This window comes from Rhinatrema bivittatum, chromosome 19 (assembly GCF_901001135.1).
Source record: "Rhinatrema bivittatum chromosome 19, aRhiBiv1.1, whole genome shotgun sequence".
Classification (NCBI taxonomy): domain Eukaryota; kingdom Metazoa; phylum Chordata; class Amphibia; order Gymnophiona; family Rhinatrematidae; genus Rhinatrema; species Rhinatrema bivittatum.
The window spans coordinates 27,653,104-27,679,823 of record NC_042633.1 but is presented as its reverse complement, the minus strand read 5'-3'; the positions used below and the strand labels follow the sequence as shown (position 1 = coordinate 27,679,823).

The window sequence follows — 26,720 nt, the reverse complement described above, 5'->3', positions numbered from 1 at the left end:
TAGATTTTCTCAGCATGCAGGTTCTGGACTCCCAAGGCGTGGGAACAGTTGGAGCGGGTGATGGCTGTTACTCATGCTAGGTGGGGTGTTTCCCAGATGGGCTTGATGGTATGAAGACAGAGTACCAAGGTGCAGTGCTGTTTCAGTCACAGGTGGGAGGTCGGAGCAGGTCACCTTGTTGCTCTAGACCTTCCTTGTCTGCCCAGATTCCTCTCGTATGGGTTTTCCCATGGCCTCTAAGAGGAAGTGTTATAAGCCGACTCTAGGAACATCTGGGAAAGGTGATCCTAGTAGCTTGCAGATTTAACGACTCTGTCAGTGGACAGTGGACTCTGCCCAGGTTTCTTCATCAAGTACCAATTTTCTTGGAATGGGCAGCTTGCTTTTGTCTTGTGGCTTGGTTTTTGTAAGGCATCGCTTGCGATTGAAAGGCTGGCTGGAAGAAGCTGCTATGCCATTGGTACAGGATAGAAGACCTTCCACTTCACTGTGCCCAGTCGGGGTCCAAACGTTTTGGATCCGGCAGCTCGCTCTTGTTTTGCGGTTTGGCTTTTGTAAGGCCTCACCTACGACTGAAGGGCTGCTCTGAGGAGGTCATTATAACCTTTTGCAGGCTAGGAACCCTTCAACTTCTTTGGCTTATGGTTGGGTGTGGAGATTTGGATGCTTCAGCGATGCATGTATGGGAGCTTTATTTGTTGGATGGGCGTCAGGTGCTGTTGTGATGTTTGGAGGTCACCAACAGTTTCCAGTGGTCTCACTGGTCTCTTGATAGTTCTACTTATATCCCAGGACTTGGGTTTTCATTTCATTATGTTATCCAGGCAGAAGTACAAGAAAGTTGCTCGATCAGAAGCAGCATGGATTCACCAGGGGAAGGTCCTGTCAGACGAATCTAATTGATTTCTTTGATGGGGTGACTAGAGAAATGGATCATGGAAGAATGCTTGATGTAATTTACTTGGATTTTAGTAAAGCTTTTGATATGGTCCCACACAGAAGACTCATCAACAAAATGAGAAGCTTGGGAGTCAGCTCCAAGGTGATGGTGTGGATTACAAACTGGTTGACGGATAGAAGACAATGGGTGATGGTAAATGGAACCTACTCTGAAGAGAGAATGGTGTTAAGTGGAGTGCAACAGGGATCGGTGTTGGGACTGGTTCTGTTCAATATCTTCATGAGCGACATTGCGGAAGAGATAGAAAGTAAAGTTTGTCTATTTGCAGATGACTCTAAGATCTACAACAGAGTGGACACGCCGCAAGGAGTGGAGAGAATGAGACGGGATTTAAGGAAGCTGGAAGAGTTGTCGAAGATATGGCAGCTGGGATTCAATGCCGAGAAATGCAGAGTCATGCATCTGGGGTGTAGTAATCCAAAAGAACTGTATTCGATGAGGGATGAAAGGCTGATGTGCACGGAGCAGGAGAGAGACCTTGGGGTGATAGTGTCTAATGATCTGAAGTCGACGAAGTAGTGTGACAAGGCGATAGCTAAAGCCAGAAGAATGCTGAGCTGCATAGAGAGAGGACTATCTAGTAAGAAAAGGGACGTGATAATCCCCTTGTACAGGTCCTTGGTGAGGCCTCACCTGGAGTACTGTGTTCAGTTCTGGAGATCGTATCTCAAAGGAGACAGGATGGAGACGGTCCAGAGAAGGGTGACCAAAATGGTGGGTGTTCTCCATTGAATGACTTATGAGGAGAGGTTGAAAAACCTGAATATGTATACCCTGGAGGAGAGAAGGAGCAGGGGTGATATGATACAGACCTTCAGATTCTTGAAAGGTTTTAATGATCCATGGTTGTCAACAAACCTTTTCCATTGGAAACAATTTAGTAGAACAATTTAGAACGATTTGAAACTCCAGGAAGGAAGACTTAGAACCAATGTCAGAAAATATTTCTTCACTGAGAGGGTGGTGGATGCCTGGAATGCTCTTCTGGAGGAAGTGGTGAAGACTAAAACTGTGAAGGATTTCAAAGGGGCCTGGGATAAACACTGTGGATCCCTAAAAGGCTAGAGGATGGGAATAAATAAAAAAGCTTGGGGGTCACCTGCACGGAGCAGCAGTTACTACCTTGGGAAGCTTGCTGGGCAGACTAGATGGACCGTTTTGGTCTTTTTCTGCCATCATTACTATGTTACATGTTTTATTGTATTAATAAGAGGCAGGGAGGACTCCTTCCCAGGTAAAGAAGATTGGCACCTGCAAAGCCGCCACCTAGAAATGACTATACCAGAATGTTTCCAAGGTTTAATCTTAATCAAGTGGCAAGCTGCAGCCATCTCTTCTCACCAAGATTAGTGACACTAACACACACGCACAAGCACGCTCACACACACACTCACTCTCTCACACACACACACACTCACACGTTCTCACTTTTCCATCAGAAGAGAAAACAGATGAAACAAGTACAAATCTGAAATATGATTTTGTTATTTTATATTGGCAGGTTATTCAATTCTTAATCCTGGTGCAATATTCAAGATTAAAAAGGAAAATGAGAAATATTTCACTCAACCCTGTGAGCGGGAGGGAAAAGAAACCATGAAGGACCCCCCCATTAGTAAGTAAATGTTCTGGATTTAAAGGGCTCTGCATTTTCACATCACATTTGGAGACCTAAAATCCCTTTCCTAATATAACATTAGCAGGTCCTGGGTGAGTGTATCACACATGTCTATTTTCTCATCCCAGGCCTTCCCATCGTAACGTCTGTGTTCTCACTGAGCGTTAAACAAGAGGAAGATCTGCCCTTCATGGACCCTCCTGAATCAGAGATTCCCCCTCCTGTAACAGGCGAGTATCAGATTCCTCCTGGACACCTTCACTAGAAGAGGCTGTCAAAAACTCCATCGTCTGTTTCCCTAGCTGGGGGGCGGGCACCTGATGCAGGAGTGGGAAGTGTTGGGGCTGCCAGGGGGAGCATGTCCAGTTGGGGGGGGGGGGGTAACCTGCATGGTGCGGCTGTTAATATCTTTACCAGAAGGCACTGGGGAGGTAACCTGCATGAAGTGGCAGTTACTACCCAAACAATTTCCTGGAGAGACAGGACAAACCGTTTGGGTCCTTAACTGTCATTTCATTAATTTACTATTTAGCCACAGAGACATAATGGGACAGGATCTGTAAGGTCTTCCATTGGAAAAGGCTCAGTCTGCTCTGTTACATCCTGGAAGCGAGCTTTCTCCCGCTCTAGCTCGTCTCACTCTTCCGTTCAGCACTTGCTGCCCTTTCTAGCAGTATATCTGAAACTATACTATGAGAAATGCATGCAGTGTGCCCACAGCCCTTTCTAGTAATACTGACCCCCTCACAAGAGATTCTGCGCACCTCGTGTTTACCACTTATTCCTCCGGTAGTTACAATCACGTGATGTGCGTCTGTGTGAGAGCTCCGCGTTCACCTCGACATCCTAAGCAATTCCATTACATGGACTCAGAGGACTCACACTGACTCCTGCTGGACGAAAGGTTACAAAATTGCCGCATCCATGTGCGCGCACCGGCAGCCACGCACCCGTGGGCGCCCTCGGTTTTTCCTGTCCTTGGGAATCGTGGAGTTTATATACTTAGTAATCATCTCCTCCACATCAGCAAAAGAACTTAAATCTGCTGCGATATTATTGGCAGGATATTCAATTATTAATCCTGGTGCAAAATTCAAGATTAAAAAGGAAGATGAGAAATGTTTTGGCTTTGCATTTCAGTTCACAGGAGAACATCAAACATTTGGAGACTTATTATCTATTTCCGAATATAATATTAGCAGATGCTAGGTGAATCCTTCTAGCCAGGTTTGTTTTCTCATCCCAGGCCTTCCCATCGTAACGTCTGTGTTCTCACTGAGCGTTAAACAAAAGGAAGATCTGCCCTTCATGGACCCTCCTGAATTGGAAACAGCTCAAGAGATTCCCGCTCCTGTGACAGGCGAGTATTAAAGTTCCACCTGAACGTATTTATTAAGATCATGGGCCAAGAGGCTATCATCCTCTCTCTTTCCTCTGTTGTCTGTTTTCCAAGTTTGGGTGGGTTAAGTTGTCTGGGGAGCGGGCACCTGATGCAGGAGTGGGAGGTGTTAGGGCTAACAGGGAGAGCAGTCTGCTGGGCAGACTGGATGGACTACTTGGGTCTTTATCTACCCTCATTTCATTAATTTACTATTTAGCCACAGAGACATATGGGAGATGTAGTCAAGTTTTTGAGTGGGTCAGTGCAACTTTCCTCTTCATCTAGTCAGACCAGTCCAGATGGATGGGTTGTGCTCACCGACCAGCAGATGGAGACAGAGAGCAACAGGGTCGCTTTAGGTATCTGTGCTGACCTCAGCCAGCCAGTATTCTCTGTCTCCAGCTGATAGTAGACAAGCATCCTGTACAGTGGAATGAAATCTGAACAGATGATGTTGGGGAGCTGCTACCGAAGTGAAAGTCAAATACTCCCTCGGTTGACCGTGGTCCTGGACAGTTTGAATCAGATTTAGGCAGCTACCACAGTGACAGACATAGTCTCCTTCCTCCAGGGGGCTTCCAGCGTGGCTGGTAGAACTTGGGTTGCACTTTGTTTTTTTACCCAGTTCTTTCTCCCCCCCCCGCTTGACCCTGCTTGATACACCTATCCTCCTTCCTAAATTTACATTTTAGTTCTTGAAGGGATCTTATCTCTTCGAGAAAGAGCGGAGTTAAAATTGTGTTTAGTCTGCACTGGGTAATAAAATAAATAATAAAAATAGGGAACAGCCACTGCTATTAATTGCATCAGTAGCATGGGTTCTTCTTAGTGTTTGGGTAATTGCCAGGTTTGGCCTCTGTTGGGCACAGGATGCTGGGCTTGATGGACCCTTGGTCTGACCCAGCATGGCAATTTCTTATGTTCTTAGAAATGCAGAAAAGGCTTGCCGTGTCTGTGCAGATGAATGGAGGGCTATTTTGGAACAGCTGTTCCAAGGTCGGAGGGGCTTCCTTCAGCAGGGCCGGCAGAAGTATTTTTTTCCAACTTGTGAAGTGATGAAGTGTTTACCGCAGGAGCTGTAACGGCCATTTTGGGATAGCAGGGGAGTGAGAGAGAGTTGGATCCTCCATCTTTCACTCCCGTTGAACATTTTGTGTTCAGCGGTACAGCAGAGGGAAAAGGGCCAAGATCAGACCCATTCCTATAGGATTCTGCTTCCTGATAGGAGTCAGGGTTTCCTCTGTGTTGTCCTGTGCAGCAGGACTTGGGTGGGTCAGCCTTGATGTTAGAAAGTCTCTTCTTTGGCATGGCCTTCATATTTAAGCATTTATAAGGTACATGCACATTGCTTTAACTTTGGATTAGAGGTTTGTTCCCAAGATCTGCTCCAGAACATTTTTTTTTTTTTTGCTATTCAAGGAGTTTGTTGGCTATGGCCCCGCGAGCCACTTCTGGAATTCTAGTGTCTGTCAGGGGGGCAGTGGGATTTGAACCCACATTGTCAGGAGCGAGAGGATTTGACAACAGAGCCACAGAGACCCTGAAACTGCTAAGACCACCTGGTAAAGTTCAGGAGAAGTAAAGTCAGGGAGATCCAGCAGTAGGTGTGGCCCTAATCAGCTGCAGTATATAAGGAAGTCCCGACTATTACATCTTTAGTAGTCCAGTGGCTCAGCTGGCGTCTGCTATCAGTTTAGCTGTTGATCTCCGGCCATCTTCTGCATTTTCAGATCATAGGAGATGGGGCACTAACCTCAAACCTTTGGAGACCTAAAATCCCGTTCCTAATATAACATTAGCAGGTCCTGGGTGAGTGTATCACACAGGTCTATTTTCTCATCCCAGGCCTTCCCATCGTAACGTCTGTGTTCTCACTGAGCGTTAAACAAGAGGAAGATCTGCCCTTCATGGACCCTCCTGAATCAGAGAGGACTGAAGAGATTCCCCCTCCTGTGACAGGCGAGTATCAGATTCCTCCTGGCTGTATTTATTAAAGTCAGCCGGTGCTGTTTAGGGATTCAGCATAGGGAGGGCACGAGGCTCTCAACCCCTCTCTTTCCTCCATTGTCTGTTTCCCAAGTTTGGGTGGGTTAAGTTGACCTGATGCAGGAGTGGGAGGTGTTGGTGCTGCCAGGGAGAGCATGTCCAGTGAGGATAGAAGGCATGCAGGGGAGGTAACTGGCACACAGCGGCACTTACTAGCCAAGTAAATTGCTGGGCAGACTGGATGGACCACTTGGGTCTTTATCTACCCTCATTTCGTTCATTTACTATTTAGCCACAGAGACATATGGGAGATGTAAGTTAGGTTTTGGGGTGACACAGCTCACTAGCTCTTGTTTTGCATTAGTCTACGTTCATTTTATGATAATGTTAATGAGAACTAGCACAAACTGGTAAGCTTTAATGGTAACACATTAATAATGTCAAGGATTCTGCATTTTGTATAAATGCTGTGGTATCTTCTTCACAGAGCAAGATTTTGTGTGTTGATCCCAACTTTTAATTGGGTTTTTGAGACCACCCACGTTAAGGCATGGAAATATTAATTACGTAATTTTCTGTTGCTCATCACTCTCGGAGATGCGAGTCTGGAGCCTCAAGATCTCGCTAGGCGATGTGTGGAGAGCTGTTCCTGTCCAGGATTCAGGCTTTGAAATCTGGGGGGGGGGGGGGGAAACGACATACAAACTTATTTTAAATGTCTCCCTGTGGAGGAGACTTATACTGACTTTAATGTCTCTTCCACTAGACTCAGGTTGGGTCATTAGATTATTTTATGCGTTATTACTGTAGAACTTCCTTCCCCTTACTCCTCACCCTCTCCAGGGATAAGCTGATAAGTATCACCACTTAGCTGGATACGTTCAGACAAATACAATAACACAAAGGCCAAGTTGGTGCCATTTTGGAAAATGGTGTCTAGGAGGTGCTTCAGGCCACCACTGGACATGGGGGACATTCAGGGAGGCCCTTAGACTAACAGGGGCAGGATGGGAAGTGGTTGGGAGGTCACTAGACACCAGCAATTCTATTCTATGGAAGGAAGGGAGGGGTTGGATACTTGGGGAGGGGGTTATTTTATTCAAAGTGAAGGTGTTTTGGGAAGGAGCAAGGCATCATCACGCACCATTAAAAGGATGTATTTGTATTTGGTTTTTTTTACTATGGGGCTTTTCAGAGGGGCAAAATATCCCAAGGAATGCCCCCTCCCCATGATATTTTGCCCCTCTCGTGGTAAAATATTGGGGCTTGATAAATGACCCCCTTAGCCAGATAAGTGCCAATATTCAGCCTTATCTGGCTACGTTAGCCCTGCTATTCAGCTGGTCTAAAGCTAGGCAGATCAAGGTTATAAAATATAGTAGCAGCTTTGGGTGCGCTCATATTTATTTATTTATTTATTTATTTATTTCTTTTATATACCGACGTTCGATCGAGATATCACATCGGTTTCCAGATAACTCAAAGAATAGGGTAGTAACAGCCCTATTTTACATTATAACATTGTAATAAAAATAATAAATTGTAACATTGTAATAAATATAACAAATTATACAAATTATAACAGGAATAACAGGATTACGTTGAACATTTGATGTAGTATATAACATATGTACATAAATGACTTGTTGATGAGGATATATTAAGGTTAGGTTGGCAGGGAGGGTTGAAGGGGGGAATGGGGGGGATAGGAGGGGGGATGGTGGTGCACACGTAAACGGGCACATGTGAGCAGTTTTGAAAGTTATCCTCTCTGTACAAGCTCATAGGAGGGCAGTTGGCCCAGCTTTCTGAGGAATTAACTAAAATAACCACAGACCAATGGGTTCTTTCCATTCTAAGAGACGGCTGCAGCTTAGAATTTTCTCGCCCAGTGGTGGAGGCTCTTACGGCCTTTCTGTGTGCTTCAAGGATGATAAAGGATGCAGTGCAATCCACGTTGTGGCAACTTCTCCTTTTGGTTGCGGTGGTTCCAGTTCCAGAGAAGGAGCGAGGTCTGGGAAGATCCTCCATGTACTTTGTGGTGCCTGAAAAGGAAGGCACGTCACAGCTGATTTTAAAGAGGTTGCATGCATCCTTGCGGGTGGCTCCACTTTCATATGGAAACTCTTCGCTCGGTAATTGTGCAGTCAGGAAAGAGAAGTTCCTTGCGTCCTTGGAGCTGTTCGAGACTTATCTTCACATTCCTATTTGGAGAGACCATCAGAGGCTCCTCATGTTGGTGGTTCTGTGGGGAGCATTTTCAGTTTCAAGCACGGGTGGTGATGGCTCCTCACACATTCTCCAAGGTGATGGTGGTACAGGGAGAGTATCCTGGTGCATCCTTATTTGGACAATGAGCTAATTCAAGTAAAGTCGAGGGACGATTGCCATCATTCTGTTCTCAGGTTCTTCTGCTGCAGACCTTAGGCTGGTGGTAAATTTTGCCAGCAGCAAGCTCGTGCTATTGCAGTACTTGGAATACCTGGGGGCTCGCTTTGAGACAACTGTAGGCAAAGTGTTTCTTACAATGGACAGAAGAATGAAATTTCAGGAGCAAATCTGTCAGTTGTTGTATATGAAGGTTCCCAGAATTTGGGAATATCGCCAGGTACTGGGTTCCATGGTGTCTACGCTGGACCTGATTCCTTGGGTGTCTGCTCATATGAGACCATTGCAGAAAGCTTTTCTCCCGCGCTGGGGTCCTCAGTCCCAGGATTTTGAGATCAAGTTACTCCTGCTTCAGGAAGGCAGATGATCGCTCCCAAAGGAATGGAAATGGAAAGAAGGAGAGATGCTAAAGGTGCCCCTGGTGGATGTGCTAGTTTGTGCAGGCACTTGAATAACCACGATCTCAGTACAAGGGGGTGCAGCTCTAAAGGAGTCCCAGGTCTGCGGTTTTTATGTGGCTAGAGCACATCTGCACTGGATTTGGCTGCTTAGGAGGTTGGAACAATGCTAGAGGAAACAGCACACCTTGAAGTTGGCACGGTGATCTTGGTGGATGCATCTTATGACCTGGTCCAGATATTAGTGAGAAACATGGCCATTCTGGTGGCTGCTCACTGTCTATTCTGGCTGAGCAGCTGGGCTTAGCTCGCCAGTCTTCCATGTAAAGGTAAGCTTCTTTTTGGAGAAGTTTTTTTAAGGACCTGGGAGAGTCCAAGTTGCCCAGATTTCTGGAGGATCAAGCTAAAGTTTATTTCTAAGCTTCTCAAGCTCACACATACATATGCTCTCTCTCACACGCACACACACTAATACTCATGATTTCTCTCAAATACATTCACCCACATCCATACTCTCTCTCTCACACACACACACACACACGCGCTCTGCCGCTCTCTCGCAAACCACACTCACATGCTCTCTCGCACACACACATACACACGCTCTGCCACTCTCTCGCAAACCACACTCACATGCTCTCTCGCACACACACATACACGCGCTCTGTCACTCTCGCAAACCACACTCACATGCTCTCTCGCACACACATGCCTGCCCTCCCTTTCTCATTCGCTCAGGCCAAGTTTTTCCTCCTCTCCTGTTCTTCCAGCTGCCATGAGCCAGAAGCAGACCCAGCTGTTTCCTTCTACTCATGATTGTGTGGGCTCCAGAACTAGCAATCAAAATGGGAATCCCCATCCTGGCCACGCTTGGGCCGGCAGTCGGCAGAAAACTGGATTTTAAACAGGCTTCTTTTCTGTTTTGCCAGCTGGTTGGTAGCCCTAAATACTATGTTGCATCAGATTGCATTGGGCAGGAAAAGGGTTACCCTGGGGCCTGATCCATTCCTCTAGGGTGGCAAGCCATTTTTTTTGGAGTGCCACTTGCCACCACATAGCAATGCCTTTGTTTTACAGGCCTGCAAGAATTCGCCTCTCTAGCTTATGTGAGGATGTAGAGAATGTTTGAGTCCTGGTGCTCAGAGTGGGCTATTTCGCCATGGAAGGCGTCAGTGGCTGTGGCCTTAATTTTCTTGCAGGAAGGTTTGGGAAAAGAGCTGGTGCTCTGTTCTTTCAAGGTGCATGTGGTAGTTAGGTAATTATTACCTGCTACAGAGGTAAACTGGCAGTACATCCGGATGTTTTGCATTTCCTGAAAGTGGTAAAGCATATTTGGCATCCACAGAGGGAAAGTGGTTCCCTCATGGAATCTAAATTTGGTTTTGAGTACTTCAGTAGGTGCTCCCATTGAGCCCCTTAACAGGGCAGCTCTGAAATATCTAACCATGTCTGGTAATGCTACGTTTAGTGAGGTGGCGTTTACAGCTTCTCGTTCCTTCCTGCATGGAGCCCTTTCTAAACTTCTCCAGTACATACGGTTTCTTCCTTTTTCATGTCTTCACCTTAGGAGGTGTTTCTCCCATCCTTCAGGAAGGATTGCGCGGCAGAAGGCGGTGACTGTTTTCTCCAGCTGAATGTTTGCAGGGCGTGATGTGAAGGCGATGGTTTGCCTCAGGAATGTCCTGTTTAGTGAATAAAAGGAAGAAGCTGCTTCTGAAGCTTTGCTTGCTCAGTAGATCAAGGAGGCCATCGGGCCTGCATGCATCACTAAATGTTTGCCCCTTCCCAGAGGCCCGAGGGCTCATTTGACCAGGGCTCGGGTCTCTTTGTGGGTGGGGCTGCACCTAGTTTCTCCTTTGGGTCGTCTTTGCATTCTTCTATGAAGCATTACCATGTGAATGCTCAAGCCAGATCGAGCAGTAGTCCTCCCAGTCTGAGGGATGACTGGTGAAATTTCATCTTACCTGATAGTTTCCTTTCCTTGAGGCCTGCTAGACCCGTCCTTGTGGGAATTCCCCTCCTCCACAGCTGCCAGAGACAAAGGACACATCTAGGACACGCCTTGTCTTTTTTCCCTTGTGACATCACACCTATAAGGGAGGTGTGGCCTGAGGCAGTTGCCAGTGCCCATCTGTGAGAACAAGAAATGGACAACTACCTTACTCAGCAAAAAAAAAGGGGTAAATAAGAAAATCATGCACCTGAGAGAACCCGTGACTCATTCTCCGTCATCGCCTTGTTGAATTGATGCATTTCCTTCTTTATTTTTTTTTTTTTTTATCTGAACAAGGGATGAATCCTAGGACTTTTCTTCCATCTGCAGTCTCTTGTAGCTTTCGCCCGTGTGCCTCTCTCCTTTATCGCAATCTTTTCGCCAGCTCCTGTCGCCCATAGCCTACTGAGTTTTTCGTCCATCCTTCCATCCCTCGCTAGTTCTGCTGCTGCTGCTGCTCCGTGCTCGGCCTTCCTCCATCCCTCTCTCCCAGCAGTGCATGGTTTTTGTTTGCTGGGAGCTGGAGGGAGGAAGGCAGGATGGCTCCAATAGGAATCGGATGGAGGAAAGAAGGCAGGATGACCCATGCAGGCGGCAGCAGCAGGCTGGAGGGACGTGGGATTCCCCAACAAATGGCACAGCCTGCAGACGTTTCTTTGCTGTGGTATTGTGGGAAGCTGTGCGTGGCTCCTTCATAGGTACAGAGGGTTAACAACTCCTTCCACTGGGATCCTTAACTTTTCAGAACTCACAGGATTGTCATCTCACTGGGAGCCAAATGTTTCTTTTCTTGGGTCAATGTCCCAGACTTCTTAAGAGCTGAAGATATTTTCCCATTTTTTTCTAACAGGCAGCAGATGTTACAAGTCTGATTCCCCAGTTGAAATCCTGAAAACGGAAGAGTTTCCTACGGGCGATCAGCTGCAAGGAGGAGATGAGGATACGGAAAGCAGTGAGCAAAATGTTCCCTTGTCATCCACTAATTGCCGTGTGCTATAGAGAATTTTAAACCTTACACACAGAGGATGAAGCTTAATACTGGCTTTAAGCTAAAGTAGTGCGTAATCAGGGACCCAGCTCCAGAATGAGTGGCAGGTCTCCAGCAGGGCGCTCCAGAGGTTTTGGTGAGTGACTGCCATCAGAGAGAAGGGACTCACTGCAGAGACCAGGAGGTGAGGATGAAGGAAAGGTAGCAAAGACCTGGGAGCAGGAGGCAGGGAGAGAGAGAGAGACAGAAGGGAATACCTGACACTTCTGCACTGTATTAAAAACTGGCAGCACCAATTTCTGGGTGGGCCTTGGAGTCAAGGAAAGGAAATTATCAGGTGAGATTAAATTTCACCTTCCTTATCTTCCTGCCAGACTAGGCCTTACTTATGGGAAGTACACATACTGCTACTCTCTTGGGCTGGAGGAAGAGGATGCTGCTCTAGGCACATTCAATCCAAAGGCTGCATCTTCCTTTGCTTATGTATCCAGCTTGTAATGCTAGGCTTCTTGTTGTCTAGTCTCTTAAGGATCTGGAGGATCGCTATTCTGTCTCTCCCTGTGAAACTCCCTGGTGGATGAGGTTGTGGGGAGAAGTTATGTGCTTATTACAGAAATATTGGCAGGCTGAGGTAAACATGGGACCCTGTGGAGGGTGACCTCAGCAAATCAGTTGCTCTCTGTCTCCATCTGCTTGTAGGGCAGTATAACCTACTTGTCTGGACTGGCCTGGCAGTGCTCAAGAAAGCGAATGAACAACATTTTTTCCTGTAACAGGCAATCTAAATGTCACACATGACAGTTTAATCCAATTTAAGCAAGAAGGACTCAGGATTAAGCCTAAACATCTGAGGACAGAAGAAACCTAACTATCACAGGCACATTTGAAGAACTGCATGAAGCAGGTGACGTGGCTTGGATTAAAGCCAGTATTGATTGAGCCAAGTATTGCTTAGACAAGATGCCTCCTCTGGACCAGTCACAGCAAGAATGAGGCATTAAAATCAATGGCCTTGACCTATAACCTTTGTGGGGATAATCTGGTTCTTCTAGTTACATTTTTTTGCTTTTCTTTTTCATTTTGCCTTTCATTCCTGCTCCCTTTTCATGCATATCGCTTAGGGCCTTGGTACAAGCGATCAATACGTTTTAAGAAATACCCATCCCCACCATTTCACTTACTCCTCCCTCAGTCCGGTCCTGTACTTTTCTTCCATCTGCAGTCTCTTGTAGCTTTCGCCCGTGTGCCTCTCTCCTTTATCGCAATCTTTTCGCCAGCTCCTGTCGCCCATAGCCTACTGAGTTTTTCGTCCATCCTTCCATCCCTCGCTAGTTCTGCTGCTGCTCCGTGCTCGGCCTTCCTCCATCCCTCTCTCCCAGCAGTGCATGGTTTTTGTTTGCTGGGAGCTGGAGGGAGGAAGGCAGGATGGCTCCAATAGGAATCGGATGGAGGAAAGAAGGCAGGATGATCCATGCAGGCGGCAGCAGCAGGCTGGAGGGACGTGGGATTCCCCAACAAATGGCATAGTCTGCAGACGTTTCTTTGCTGTGGTATTGTGGGAACCTGTGCGTGGCTCCTTCATAGGTACAGAGGGTTAACAACTCCTTCCACTGGGATCCTTAACTTTTCAGAACTCACAGGATTGTCATCTCACTGGGAGCCAAATGTTTCTTTTCTTGGGTCAATGTCCCAGACTTCTTAAGAGCTGAAGATATTTTCCCATTTTTTTCTAACAGGCAGCAGATGTTACAAGTCTGATTCCCCAGTTGAAATCCTGAAAACGGAAGAGTTTCCTACGGGTGATCAGCTGCAAGGAGGAGATGAGGATACGGAAAGCAGTGAGCAAAATGTTCCCTTGTCATCCACTAATTGCCGTGTGCTATAGAGAATTTTAAACCTTACACACAGAGGATAAAGCTTAATACTGGCTTTAAGCTAAAGTAGTGCGTAATCAGGGACCCAGCTCCAGAATGAGTGGCAGGTCTCCAGCAGGGCGCTCCAGAGGTTTTGGTGAGTGACTGCCATCAGAGAGAAGGGACTCACTGCAGAGACCAGGAGGTGAGGATGAAGGAAAGGTAGCAAAGACCTGGGAGCAGGAGGCAGGGAGTGGGATGCCACGGCTAACTGCATACTCTGCAGCAGTTTTCATTCCTAAGGCTCTGCGGGAACCTGCCGACGCTCCCTGTCATGGTTACATTTCAAAGCTACAGAGAGTCCTTAACGCCTTCCACCCGTTGACTTACATTGGCAGAGCTCACAGCATTCCTAGTATCTCATCTGTAGCCAAGTGCGGCTATTCTTAAGTCAGTACTCCACATTATTTAAAAGCTGAATATATTTTCCTAACAGGCATTCAGTGTTACAACCCTGACCCCACAACAGAAAGCTCTAAAACAGAAGAGCCAGCTGTCGGTGTCCAGCTGGAGGGAGGAGAGGAAGCTACTGCTACCAACGGCGGTGAGCAAACCATTCCTTTATAATAAACGAATCGCTGCATGCTGTGCACCTTGTCAAAATGTAGACATAGAGAGGCAAGCCTGTTAATTGTGGTCAGTACATTTTTTTTTTTTTTAATTTCTAAGCCATTAGAATTCAGTTTTTTTTAAGCTGACAAGTCTGAGGTTCAGAGACCCAGGTCCCAAAGAATCCCTGGTTAGCGACTGTAATCAGAATAAAGGGAATTGACTGGGCGTGAGGATGAGATGTAGAAGCAGCAGGAGGAGATCAGACATGGTCCTTTCCCCAGCTTTACCTGTCTACAAGCAGCACTACTTCCTGTTAGCAGACACGTGCAGCCTTAGCCAAGCAATTGTCTTTGGCTATGTCCTTGTGACCTTGGGCAAGTCATATCAACTCCCAATGCCTCAGGTACAAACTTAGATTGTGAGCCCTCTGGGAACAGGGAACTACCTGCTTTGAAGTGTCTGAAAGATGGAATATAAATACAATATTTAAAATAAATACATTGATATTAATGTGCTTGAAGCAAGTGATCTACTTTGATTTAACAATAGTGATGGGGCAACCCAAACCATGAAGACCCAAGATCTACTGCCAGGGAGAGACATAGTCCATCAAAGGACTGGTTCAGTTTATTACAGCCTTGAACCCCCTTCTTCCAGGACACTCAGGCTCTCTGAATAAGGAGCTCATGTTCCTTTGATCTAAGAGGAACTTGTCGTTTTCTCTATAGCTTTTAAATTCATGATCATAGTCTCAATTTTATCCATGGATTCAGAAATAATACTCAGAGGCAGAGAATGTAGAATTGAGAGCAGATGGACGAATTGGAAAGAGACAGCCCAGGTCCTTCAGCTAGCTGAAGGAGACATTAGGAGATTTTTACCCAGGGTGAAAGCTAAAACTGAAAAAGGAGAGAGACCACACGTTGACTGTTACCTATGCCATTTATAAAGATGTCACCCCCAAGCAATTCAGGAAATGGGAGGAGAAAAATAACATCATCAGTCAGCTCAAACAAGCAAAAACGTTGACGAGGAAGAGCAGCAAACCAAGGAAAGCTAAGATCGTAAATACTCGTAGTCTGGGCAATAGAATCCCAGACCTGCAGGCCCTGATGGTGAAGGTGGACTTAGACATTCTTGCTGTTACAGAGACTCTGTTCACGCTAGGGTCACGGTTTTCCTGTAGTCTATCTGGATCCGCTTCACTAAGTCTCTTCGCTTTCACACTCCCAGAAGTCCACTAATGCCTGGGTTGCAGAGCCCTCTCACTCCACAGAAATCACAGACGTAGAGACTTCCTGGTTGGGAACATCCACAAAATTATAATAATGTGAGGCCATGAAGTTAACATCTGTTGGCTGCTCTTCCCTGTAGGGACAGTCTCTGGCAAAATGGCCCCTTTCTCCACAGCTGAAACATGGCGGCCTGGGTGAGGGTTGCAGTCGAGGTGAAAATTCCTGCCAGATCTGTGCTACTGGATGTCGGGGCCTCTGGGTCTTATTACTCCATCTACTCTGGGGATTGTGGAAGCTCAAGCATGGCCTGGTAATAGGTCTCGGCTACTTTCAACGCTTTTTCCAGCATAAGGTTTGGTGTTGGCAGACATACTGCCTCATAGGCCATTCTAGGCTGTCGAGGAACTGTTCCAGCAGAACTGTTTTGGCCACCTCCACTCCGGTCTTCACTTCTGGGTGCAGCCACTTCCAAGCGACATCCTTGTGGAATAGGTTCCTTGGGTTTTCCTTAGGTTGAAGAACTCCCTGCCGAAATCGCTGTCAGTAGGCTTCTGGGTTGAGTCCCACTCTCTCTAAGATAGCAGCCTTGACTTCCTGATATGAAGCCCTCCCTTCTCGCCTGGCAGTTTTTGGAAGGCATCTTGATTACTCCTGGTGAGTAGATTCCCAGCTGTCTTCTGGCCAGCCTGTCAGTTGAGCTGTGCGTTCAAAGGTTTTTAGGAATCAATCGGGATCCTCTCCCTGAGTCATCTTAATACCGGTGACAAGGGAGGTGGCCGGATTACAGCGGTCTATACGGCTTGTGCTACCTTAGTTAGCACTGTGTTTTGCTGAAAAACATGCTCTCACAGCACCTGCTGCTGGTCAGTTTGAGTTTGTAGGGTGTTCTCCAGTTGCTGCTGCCCTGTAGCGAGGATCTGAATCACTTGTTCCATCTTCCCTGCTTTCCCAGCTGCCTCCAAACTATGTATCTCTGAGGGAAGGAGAGGGGAAGAGAAACAAAGAAATCCTGTTGGCCTGTCCGGCCCTTACTTCTTGAACCCCAACTGCACAGGTGGGGCTAGCCCCCTTGGCCTGTTGTAACTTGGGCTGGGTAAGTGGAAGCATGAGGGCCCAGGAAAAAGAAAAAATTCTGTAGGTTTTTTTTTTCCCGCTATGGCTGTGAGCTTCTGCCTGTGCATCCCGCTTAGGCAAGAGATCCCACTGCTGCCACCAAATGTGGTAACATGGCCAGTTGTGGCTTAGGACACAGCCAAGAGGAATAAGGAGGCAGACTTTGGCTGTTTCCTTAGGTGCAAATTTATTTACAGTGCAAAACAAAACAGAAAGAAAACCGCTCACCTTGCAGTGCTGAGTACAAACAAACTCAAACGTAGCTGATCTTCGCATATGCTGGCTTTCTGCCAGCTTCCCAGGGTCTGACTAACCCTTCTGGACCCTGATTCCTTATGGTATGGTGAGGGGAGCCTCCTTTCACCCAGAATACCTTGTGGGGCTGATCCTTAAGGAGGACCAGGTTAGATAGTTGTGGCCGGTCCTGAAGGTGGTTTGAAGGAGTTTCCTGTACACTCTTTTACAGTTTTCTCCTGCAGAATGCAACTATGATGTGGGAAACCAAGAACTCCTTGTTAATAGGCGGGTCTTGGCAGTGTGGAGACACTTGTTGGAAGGAGCCACCTTTCTGATCACAATTCTCACAGATCACAAAAATTTACTTTATAATTTAGCTGCGAAATGTTGAACCCCCATGTTCTTTGATTTTCAATTCATTATCTCCTTAACACCTTGGCTCAAAGAATTTTAAGTCGAATATACTGTCATGACAGTTTTCCTCTGAAGATAAAGGTCTGTCATGATAAAGGTCCCATCATACCAACCTCCAGGATCGTTGCAATGAAGAGTGATCTGATGGAGAAAGTTAACCTGGAATCATCGGTCCAGGAACCTCCTGTAGGGGTCCCTAGGGGACGTACTTTTGTTCCAGACGCTTGCTGCTCAGATGTTTTTAAATGGGGGCATGATTCCAAAAACTCGCCAGACAACCAGGGATCAAGAAAACTTTTGAAATGATTTCCAGGGATTTTTGGTGGCCTTTCCTGTGCAAGGATTGTCTTGGCCTGTCCAGTATGTGCTAGATCCAGAGTTCCTTGAAATAAACCTCTGGGTGAATTTCACCGACTTCCAATTCCTTCTGTATTGTGGACTCACCTCGCCACAGACTTCATCACAAACCTTCCGATTTCTACTAACTTACTGCCATCTTGATAGTAGTGGACTACTTTTCCCGAATGATGCATTTCATTCTCATTTCCAAGCTGCCTTCAGCCCCTCAACTGGCTATCATCTTTATCAGGGAGGTGGTCCGTCTACATGGTGCCCCGAGTACTATTGTATCAGACCGAGGTCCCCAATTCATTGCCAGATTCTGGAGCACCTTTTGTAAAGATATGGGTATCAATTTGTCATTTTCATCATGATAACATCCTCAGACAAATGGTCTTACGGAGAAGACCAACCAAGACCTTGAGCAGTTCCTTAGATGTTTCATCTCTGTTCATCAGAATAATTGGGTCAGATTGCTCCCATGGAATGAGTTTGCTCACAACAATCAAGTTAGCAAATCTACAGGGGTCTCACCATTCTTCACAGTTTATGGCCAACACCCCTGCCACTCCAGCCATGGAAATTCCTGCAGCCAATGACCTGGTTCGATATTAACAGAAGACCTGGGAACAGGTGCGCAATAATTTGAAGAAAACTGAGATCCAGCAAAAGAAATTCGCTGACCGACATCATAGACTTGCAACCCAGTTTCAAGCTGGTGACAAATTCTGGCTGTCCACAAGAAATTGACGTCTGAAGCACCCTTAAGCTAGGCTCAGCTCTAGGTACATAAGGCTATGTGTTATTTTTGAGAAAATCAATCCAGTAATCCTGCCTCTTCAGTTTCCCAACATTCTTAAGATACCACCCTCATTTCACGTCTCATTTTTAAAGCCAGCCATGCCAGATCCTTTCAACAGGCAAGGAACACCTCCGGATCCAGTTCTGGTCGGTGGCCAACCTGAATTCAAGGTGGAGTCTAAAGTATCCTGTAACAAAGTATAGTACTTGGTCCATTGGAAGGGATATGGCCCTGAAGAAAGATCTTGAGTGGACGTCCATGCACCTTGTCTTTTAACTGTTTTTTAAAAGATTTATTTAAAAGTGTTTAATAATCTGCAACTTCACCTCATGTCCAGCATGAGGTACACGAAAACAAACATTCATAATATCACAAAAGTATGCTTACAACAGTTAAAACACAGTATAAAACTAACATTTTAACAGTCAACCCAGTTACAAAAATGCAGTGCCTTACAATACAGTGCCTTTAAATTTCCTTCTAAAGACCTTAACATCTGATTTCCTGGGTAATTCTATTGGCAAGGCAATCAACAACATGGGAGCCACATAGGAGAATACCTGCGAATGAGTTATTTGCAGCCTATAATTCCTTATTGAGGGAACTACCAGCTGACCTTTCTCCATTGATCTCAACGCCCTAGTCGGCACATACTCTTCTACTACCTTCCTTAACGAACAAGGTTTATCCACAAACACAAGTCTGTGGACTATTGCTAGAATGTTAAACTGACATCTCAGCTTAATCGGAAGGCAATACAATTCTTTCACGGCAGGGATAATCTGCTCTCTGTTCCCTATTCCCACCAGAACCCTTGCCGCCGCATGTTGGAAAACCTGCAGGGCCCCAAGGGTCTGTGGTAGTTCAACGTAGAGCCCATTACAATAATCAAGCTGCCCAAATAACACAGCCTGCAAGCTCTGGAAGAAGGCTCTGCTTAAGTAGCCTCAATTTATAAAATCCACTCTTGTCAACTGTGGCTTTAATGCTAAACTTGAATCCAGTATAATGCCCACATTTCTTGCTTCCAGAGTACATACCCCAGCGTAATCTAAACATTGTAATGCCCCCCTGCAGTGAGTTGCTTCCCCACATTTAACATCAAATCATTTGACGATAACCAGTCATTAATAGCTCTCATGTAAGACTGGAATCGTGCTAGTGAGAATCATTAATTCTTTTCACACGGAATACAAAAAACTGTATATCATCTACCGTACATTCATCAAGAATGTCAAACCCAAAGAATTAAACATGTACACAATGGCTGCAGATAGCTACTGTAATAATACTGGGGACCTCCAGTCAGAATGGTTCCTCTCAATTTCAACACATTGTCTCCTATCCAGCAAGAAAGACTTAAACCACTGACGAATGACACCCCGCCCCCCCTATTATTCCTATTTCTGTTAGACACGCTATCTATCAGTTTCCCAAGGTTTAAGGTACCAAAAGCAGCCACAATATCCAATTGCACCAAAATTCCAGAACAACCAGGATCTAATGCTCAGGAAACCATGTCTAGCAGAAATAGCAAGAGGGTCTCCGATCTGCGGGTTTTCCTAAAACCAAAATGGTTCCCGTGCCAACACTAATATAGTAATGACGGCAGAAAAGGACCAGATGGGCCCCCCAGTCTGCCCAGCAAGCTGCTTATGGTAATATCTGCCGCTCCGTGCAGAATACCCCCAAGCAACTGTCAAATCTCAAAAAAGGAATGCTAGCAACATTTTTACTGGGTAAGGAGCCTTCTTGATAATTAAAATAGTGGTGCTTGACGTTCTTTGCTTTGGGACTTGGCTGTAGAAGCCGTCCCGTGCTTTTTCCCTTATGTCTGCGTGTCAGCACCCCAGAGCATAAAAGTCAGGACGCATGCTGGTTGTTGTCTACATCCAGCTCCCCTTCCCTCCCCCCTTCCCAAGCAGGGAATGATGTTGCAGTTGCATCAAAGCTATTGATTGAGGCTCGTAATCCCATGCCTTCTGTTAAGGGCGGTAACTGCCACCCTGTGCATGTTACCCCCATGCACTCTTTTCATTATTTTCAACCTCTAGCCTTTAGGGATCCACAGTGTTTATCCCATGTCCCTTTGAAATTCGTTGACTGTTTTCTTCTTCACCACCTCTTCTGGAAGGGCATTCCAGGCATCCACCACTCTCTGTGAAGAAATATTTCCTGACGTTGGTTCTGAGTCTTCCTCCCTGGAGTTTCATTTCGTGACTCCTAGTTCTAGTGTTTCCTTTCTAGCAGAAAAGGTTTGAAGTTTGTGCATCATTAATACCTGTCAGGTATCTGAAGGTCTCCCCTGCACCTCCTCTCCTCCAGGGTCTACGTATTGAGATCTTTCAGCCTCTCCTCAGAAGTCTTACGATAGAGACATAGCACCATTTTGGTCGCCCTTCTCTGGAGCGCCTCCATCCTGCCTCTATCCTTTTTGAGATACGGGCTCCAGAACACTGAATGCTCATCATCCTATTTGTTCTCATATCTGGGCTCCTGGATTTCTGGTTCATTCCTGCTCCTTACTCTGTTCCAGACCTCTCGTTCCCTGTTCGTGTCAGGGTCTAACCCTACTGTTCATGCCTCATTGGCAACTAGCACTGAAGGGCTGGCCTAGGCAGAAATCTCTCTATCAGTGCTGACCTGGACAGGACTCCCCTGACACTTGCTCCTGGGGCAACTCATGGAAGGAACCGTCACAAAAGGTGCAGGACAAATGAAGGAGGGGAAAACTACAACTCCTATCATGCTTAGTGACTGGGAAGATGAAAGGAGCTCTGGGAGCAGGATCTCCAGGGAGATTGGTGGTCTGGGTCACAACTCCAAAAGCACAGGTTGGGTAATAAAATGAAGGAAGAGAGTCTGATTTCCTCCCTTAGAGCTTCCACAATAGGAAAGCTAACGCGGGGCCTTCAACCAGCTTGAGCTTGAAAAGCTTTCAGATGTAGAGGTAAGCCTGTGGAGAAAGATTTGTTTGACAGAAATGTCCTTCTTCAGCTGAAGTAGCGGAGTTACAAAGAACTCCAAGTTAATAGCTACAAGAACCACGGAATCGTCAACTGGCCAAAGTAGCTACGTGAGCTGTAGTATGTGGAAGAACACTGCAAATCACTAAATAAGTCTCCTATGTAAAAGAAATTGGCAACTGTGAAGTAATGTAATGCTGCCACATGGATGGTGGGGCAGTGCTACCCAGACTGGGCAGGCACAGTGGAGAAACTTTCACAAAACTGAATTAAGTTTGATATAAACAATGGAGTACAGAAATACGAGGCCCAGGACTGTGTTGAAAGGCCATTGGGCTCGTCCCGCAAGAGTTACTGAAGTCAATACAGCAGAACCACCTTTCCGTTTGAAAGTTCATAGTAGTGTATTGGAACTCTGAACAGGGGACCGGACGGAAAAGAACTGTAGATGTTTTCCCCCTGAGCTGCAGAGCAGCTGAGAAGAATAAGTTGGAACTGCATTTTAAAGATTTTGACAGATCTGAAGGCAGTGAGTACAGTGAGAGAATGCCTGGATGGAGAAGGAGGAGAGAATACCTGGAGGGAAAGTAGGGAGGGTACTTGGAAGGGGGAGAGTGGGGCGAGAATGTCTGGAAGAGGGAGGGGATGTGGCGAAAGTGGGAATGAGTGCCTGGAGGGAGGGGAAAAGGGGGAGAGAATGCCTGGAGGAGAGGGAATTCTGGGATAGAGGAGAGAATGGAGGGAGGGAACTATCAACAATTATTGCCCTAGAGCCAGCCATGACCTCCAACCACTCTTCACTTGCTGAGCACTGGTGGGTGAAGACAACTGGGAGTTAAGCCCTGCTGGAGACTGGGGAAGGAGGATCACTGGGACCAGGAGGAGGAGCAGAGAATGGGGCCCTCTCTATCTGCTTAGGATCCTGGTCACCCAATCCCGCCCCCCCCATGAATCTCCCAATCATCCTGGTTACCTCACAGTGATCCTAGGGTCTCCAAGTTTTATACCTAATTCCTGGTAATCCTTTGAGCTCCCCCCACTGGAAAATCACCCTTTCCATCAACTCTCTTCCTTTCCTTCCTTAGCCAATAAAGCACAGGCCGCCTCTGGCTCTCCTCTGCCTTGGGGGGCTCTCTTCAGTCTGGCCTGCTCTTTGCCTCCTTAGTAGTAAAAAGGAGCAATACCACCTGCTGTCCTCACTCATCCCATCACCTCACTCACAAACTGCCCCCCACTCTAATCATCTCACTCACACCTCAGTCTCTCTGATCTCCCGACTCACATTCTTTATATGTTCATTCACTTTCATCCTCCCACCTCCCCTCACTCACTTTTCTCTCCCTCCTATCCCTCACTCATGCTCTTCCCCCATCCCACTCTAATCCTTCTTTTCCTTCCTTTGATCGCTCTCTTCTGCATCCCCTTCCTCAATGTAGTCACCAGGGCAAGGGACAGTGGAGTCCAGGAAGCCAGCATGATATTCAGCAGTGGGGCTACTAAACCAACCCTCCAATTGTGTCCGAAGTAGTGGGGCTCAGAGGCACTCACCCCATGTGTTTTCAATCTTGGCCATTCTCCCTCTCAGCCTCCTCAATGGTGCTGGGAAATTGCACAAAAATTCAAGGCAGTGTGCCTGCCCCTATTCCAGGGTATCAATACTCAAAATAATGAATCCAGATGATGCCAGACACTCATATGATCAGTACTAAATTATAAAAAAGTCTAGCTAGAAAATAAGATGATCGTATGTATTTTGAACTGGGGAAACCTCATAAAGTGCCAATAATGGGCTATATGAAGATGCCTCTATGGCTACTTAATCCAACTCCGATATAGTGGTTGTTGGAGAAAGGTTGTAATCATTGGAAAACCCCAGCAGTCCAGTGTAACTTTGGTGGTATACAACACAACTGATGTTATACCACTCACAACTCACAGTTCTGACGCACAGATGCTGTATTCAAAGCTTCATGCAATAAGTCTTTTAATCCCGACACTGCAATGTTTCGAGTGAATTCTCTTCATCAGGGAATGACTTTTAAGCATGGATGGTATCCATATGTCTTGGCTGTGAAAAACACCAACTGAATGTTGTGCTTACGCTGAAATTGTAGCTATGCTGATTTTCTGGGTCAAAGTGCTTCTTCCTCTCTCGGAATGCGCGATTGTGATACATTCATCTCGCTGCTATGGCACTGACCCTCGAAAACATTGCAGTGTCGGGATTAAAAGACTTATTGCATGAAGCTTTGAATACAGCATCTGTGCGTCAGAACTGTAAGTTGTGAGTGGTATAACATCAGTTGTGTTGTATACCGCCAAAGTTACACTGGACTGCTGGGGTTTTCCAATGATTACAACCTTTCTCCAACAACCACTATATCGGAGTTGGATTAAGTAGCCATAGAGGCATCTTCATATAGCCCATTATTGGCACTTTATGAGGTTTCCCCAGTTCAAAATACATACGATCATCTTATTTTCTACCTATTCCAGGGTATGCAGCTCTCTGCTCTGCTTCGCTTCCTCCACAGATTCTGCGGGGGGGGGGGGGGGGGGGGGGGGCTAGAAATTATTTCAGTTGCTACTGGCTTTGCTCTGTTTCTGAGGTGGAACCAGAACTGATTTATACTGCCAGTTCTGCTCTGCTTCCTTGGGTCCTGGAAAAAAAGGTGGCAGAACATCGTTCTGGGTCATTCCACCAAAAAAAAAAAAAAGCCCCAGGTAACAGACACAAAAAGGGGTTGAATCAATTTAGCACAAATTTCAAACTCTTTTTGTGTCTTTTCTTTGCTCCGCAGTGTGTTTAAGGATCACCACCTCCCCTCCAGGATTAGGAAGCAAAGTGGCTGTTCTCTCTTCTCTCTACTTCAGGTTCACCCTCTTCTCTCCTCTTCCCTGCAGGCTGCCTGGATGAGAGGAATTGCAGAACACCCATGCTGCTCTGCCTGATAAGTCTGAAAAGAAGTGGTGGGACTCTGTTGCATACCATTCCACAACAAATTAAGCCCTGCCTGCAACAGCATAGAGTAATCCACACACGACAGAAACCATTTAAATGTTCTGCGTGTGATAAATCTTTTGATCGGATAGGCCACCTTCAACAGCATGAAATGATCCACATGGGCAAGAAACCATATAAATGTTCTAAATGCGGCAAGACCTGCAGTCAGAAAGGACACCTACGACTGCATGAAATGACCCACATGAGACAGAAACCATTTAAATGTTCTGAATGTGATAAATGTTTCAGTCAGATTGGCAACCTGCAACGGCATGAAATGACCCATGGAAGAAAAACATTTAAATGTTTTGAATGTGATAAATGCTTCAGTCGGAAAGACTATCTGAAACAACATGAAATGATCCACACAGGACAAAAACCATTTAAATGTTCTCAATGTGATAAAAGCTTTGTTAAAAAATCTCGCTTAAGAAATCATGAAAAGTTTCACACTGGAGAGAATTACAACAAATGAACTCCAGAAGGAGGCTGCCTTTGAGAAGGGCATTAGAAATAAATTTAAATGATTTAGATCATTCCCAGCAAATCCTGTCTTATTAATGAGGTTCATTCCTGTCAAGGTATGCACAAAACAAACCCATTTTGAGAAACTGCCCCAAGACAGAGCCTTTGATAGCATCCCATACTCTTGGATAATAAATTGACTTGAAATGTATAAAATGAACCCTGCATTGAGTACATCAAGTTCATTGTAAAAATGTGGCAAACTGCACTCCACCTGAATTACAAATTATGTTCAAGGACCAGAAAGTTGGAATGCTTTGCCAGGAAACATTTAAGTTGAAATTAATCTCCTAAAATTTAGGAAATTAACAAAGGCGTATTTATTTCAGCAGGCATTCGACCAATTGTTCAAATGAGAGCGTGAGCTGTTCATGGTGTTTTATTTTAGTTTTATATTCTGTTATTAGGTCACATGATGGTACTTCATTACATTTTTTTGCAGAGTTAAGTTTTAGATAATATTCTAATGATCCTATGGTGTTTATGGTTCATGTTTTATGTTTTAGTGAGTTCCAGTTGTATTTTATGATATTTTATTAGTTGATAATGATTTTTTTTACTACGCTTTAATGGATGTTTAATTGTTAACTGCTTAGAAATGCTGATAGGAGTATAGCTGGTATAGAAATGTTTTAAATAAATAAATCAATCAAAATAAAGGGATACAAGCTACTGATCAGCTTGCAATTCCTGCCCTGTCATACAGTTTTGGAATAGTAGACTGAATTGGATATAAAAGCTCCTCCAATCCCATCAGGTAGGGGTGCCAACTGGCTCCAGATTTTCAGGACAGGCTGATCCACAAGGAGGCTCTCTTTGTCACAATGCAAATATTAGAAAAGGCATAAGCAGAAAAATTAAGAGATTGCGATCATTTCCAGCATACCCTAGAGCTAGGTAAGGCACAAAACGAACTCATTTGGAGACGGTGCCCCTGAGCAGGCCCGGATTTAGACAGAGGCAACACAGGAAAGCGCCTAGGGAAGCAAATATCCAAGCAAACGAAGAGTGCAACTGTGCCAAGGACGAGTCGTCCGCTTCAAAGGAAACTCTCACTTCTTTTTTTTTTTTTTACTCTTTACTTGAGCTCAGCCCGTCCCGGCCGCATACAGAGTCGGTCTCCGGCTGCAGGGGGAAGAGGGCAAAGGCCTTCACCGCCACGCTCAGCTTCCTGCACCTGCTAGCCTCTCAGCTGTTTCTCTTTCTACAGCTAAGTCCATGTCAGAAAACCAGCTGCCGGACTGAGGGAGGAATCCGCAGACATCACCTCAGGAAAACTCGACTGAGGGAGGGACCATAAGGTATCACCGCAGGAGAGCGGGGCTAATTAATTTCCTTCTTCTTTTCTCCTTTTATTTTCTATTTTTTAAAAAGCAATCCCCAGTAGGGAGAAACACGTTCACCATCTGCTGGAGACAGACAATACTGGCGGGCTGTCAGTGCAGGGGTGTATATACTGTAATGTCACCTTTGCTCCGTCCCCATCGCTGGTAGAGGTGCATAACCCACTGGTGTGGATTAACCTGTCTGAATGCTAAGAAATGTGTGGTATGAGTGGCGTCGGGAGTTGAGTACGGGCAGGAGTGTGCAGTGAGGCGCCAGAAGAAATGTTTCTGTGCTGTGTGATGGCAAAAAGGGGGTGAGTAGGAAGCGTGAGGTGGTGAATAATGTAGAGTGGGGGCAGAGGTGTGTTTGTGATAGGGGTGTCATGGGGGCATGGAAGGATGTGGGAGAGAGTGTAAGTGTGTGGACACTTCTTTCACTCTCCACTTTTTCCTCCTCTACTGTGTCTGTTTCCTCACCCTCTCTGCCTCCCTCCTGCACACTCTGCACTCATCCCACCTCTCCTCCCCTCCACTCCCTTGATCACATGAGCAGCTGTTTGCTGGTGGCTCAAGTTTCACAGT

The 26,720-nt window shown here is 46.0% G+C and overlaps 1 protein-coding gene across 4 annotated transcripts in view; it reads left to right on the top strand.

Moving 5' to 3' along the window:
* Positions 1-25,500, top strand: part of LOC115080628 (zinc finger protein 282-like) — a 38,262-nt gene extending 12,762 nt beyond the window's left edge. Inside the window, exons 8-15 of one of the 4 annotated variants that reach the window (XM_029584918.1) lie at positions 2,463-2,576; positions 2,708-2,809; positions 3,826-3,939; positions 5,806-5,919; positions 11,576-11,677; positions 13,450-13,551; positions 14,063-14,170; positions 24,189-25,500. In XM_029584918.1, the coding sequence (XP_029440778.1) occupies positions 2,463-2,576; positions 2,708-2,809; positions 3,826-3,939; positions 5,806-5,919; positions 11,576-11,677; positions 13,450-13,551; positions 14,063-14,170; positions 24,189-24,763 (1,331 nt within the window). In that variant the 3' untranslated portion in view covers positions 24,764-25,500. The remainder of the gene's footprint in view (positions 1-2,462; positions 2,577-2,707; positions 2,810-3,825; positions 3,940-5,805; positions 5,920-11,575; positions 11,678-13,449; positions 13,552-14,062; positions 14,171-24,188) is intronic. The other 3 variants (XM_029584920.1, XM_029584921.1, XM_029584922.1) reach the window with 3 other exon arrangements.
* The last annotated feature ends 1,220 nt before the right edge of the window (positions 25,501-26,720 follow it).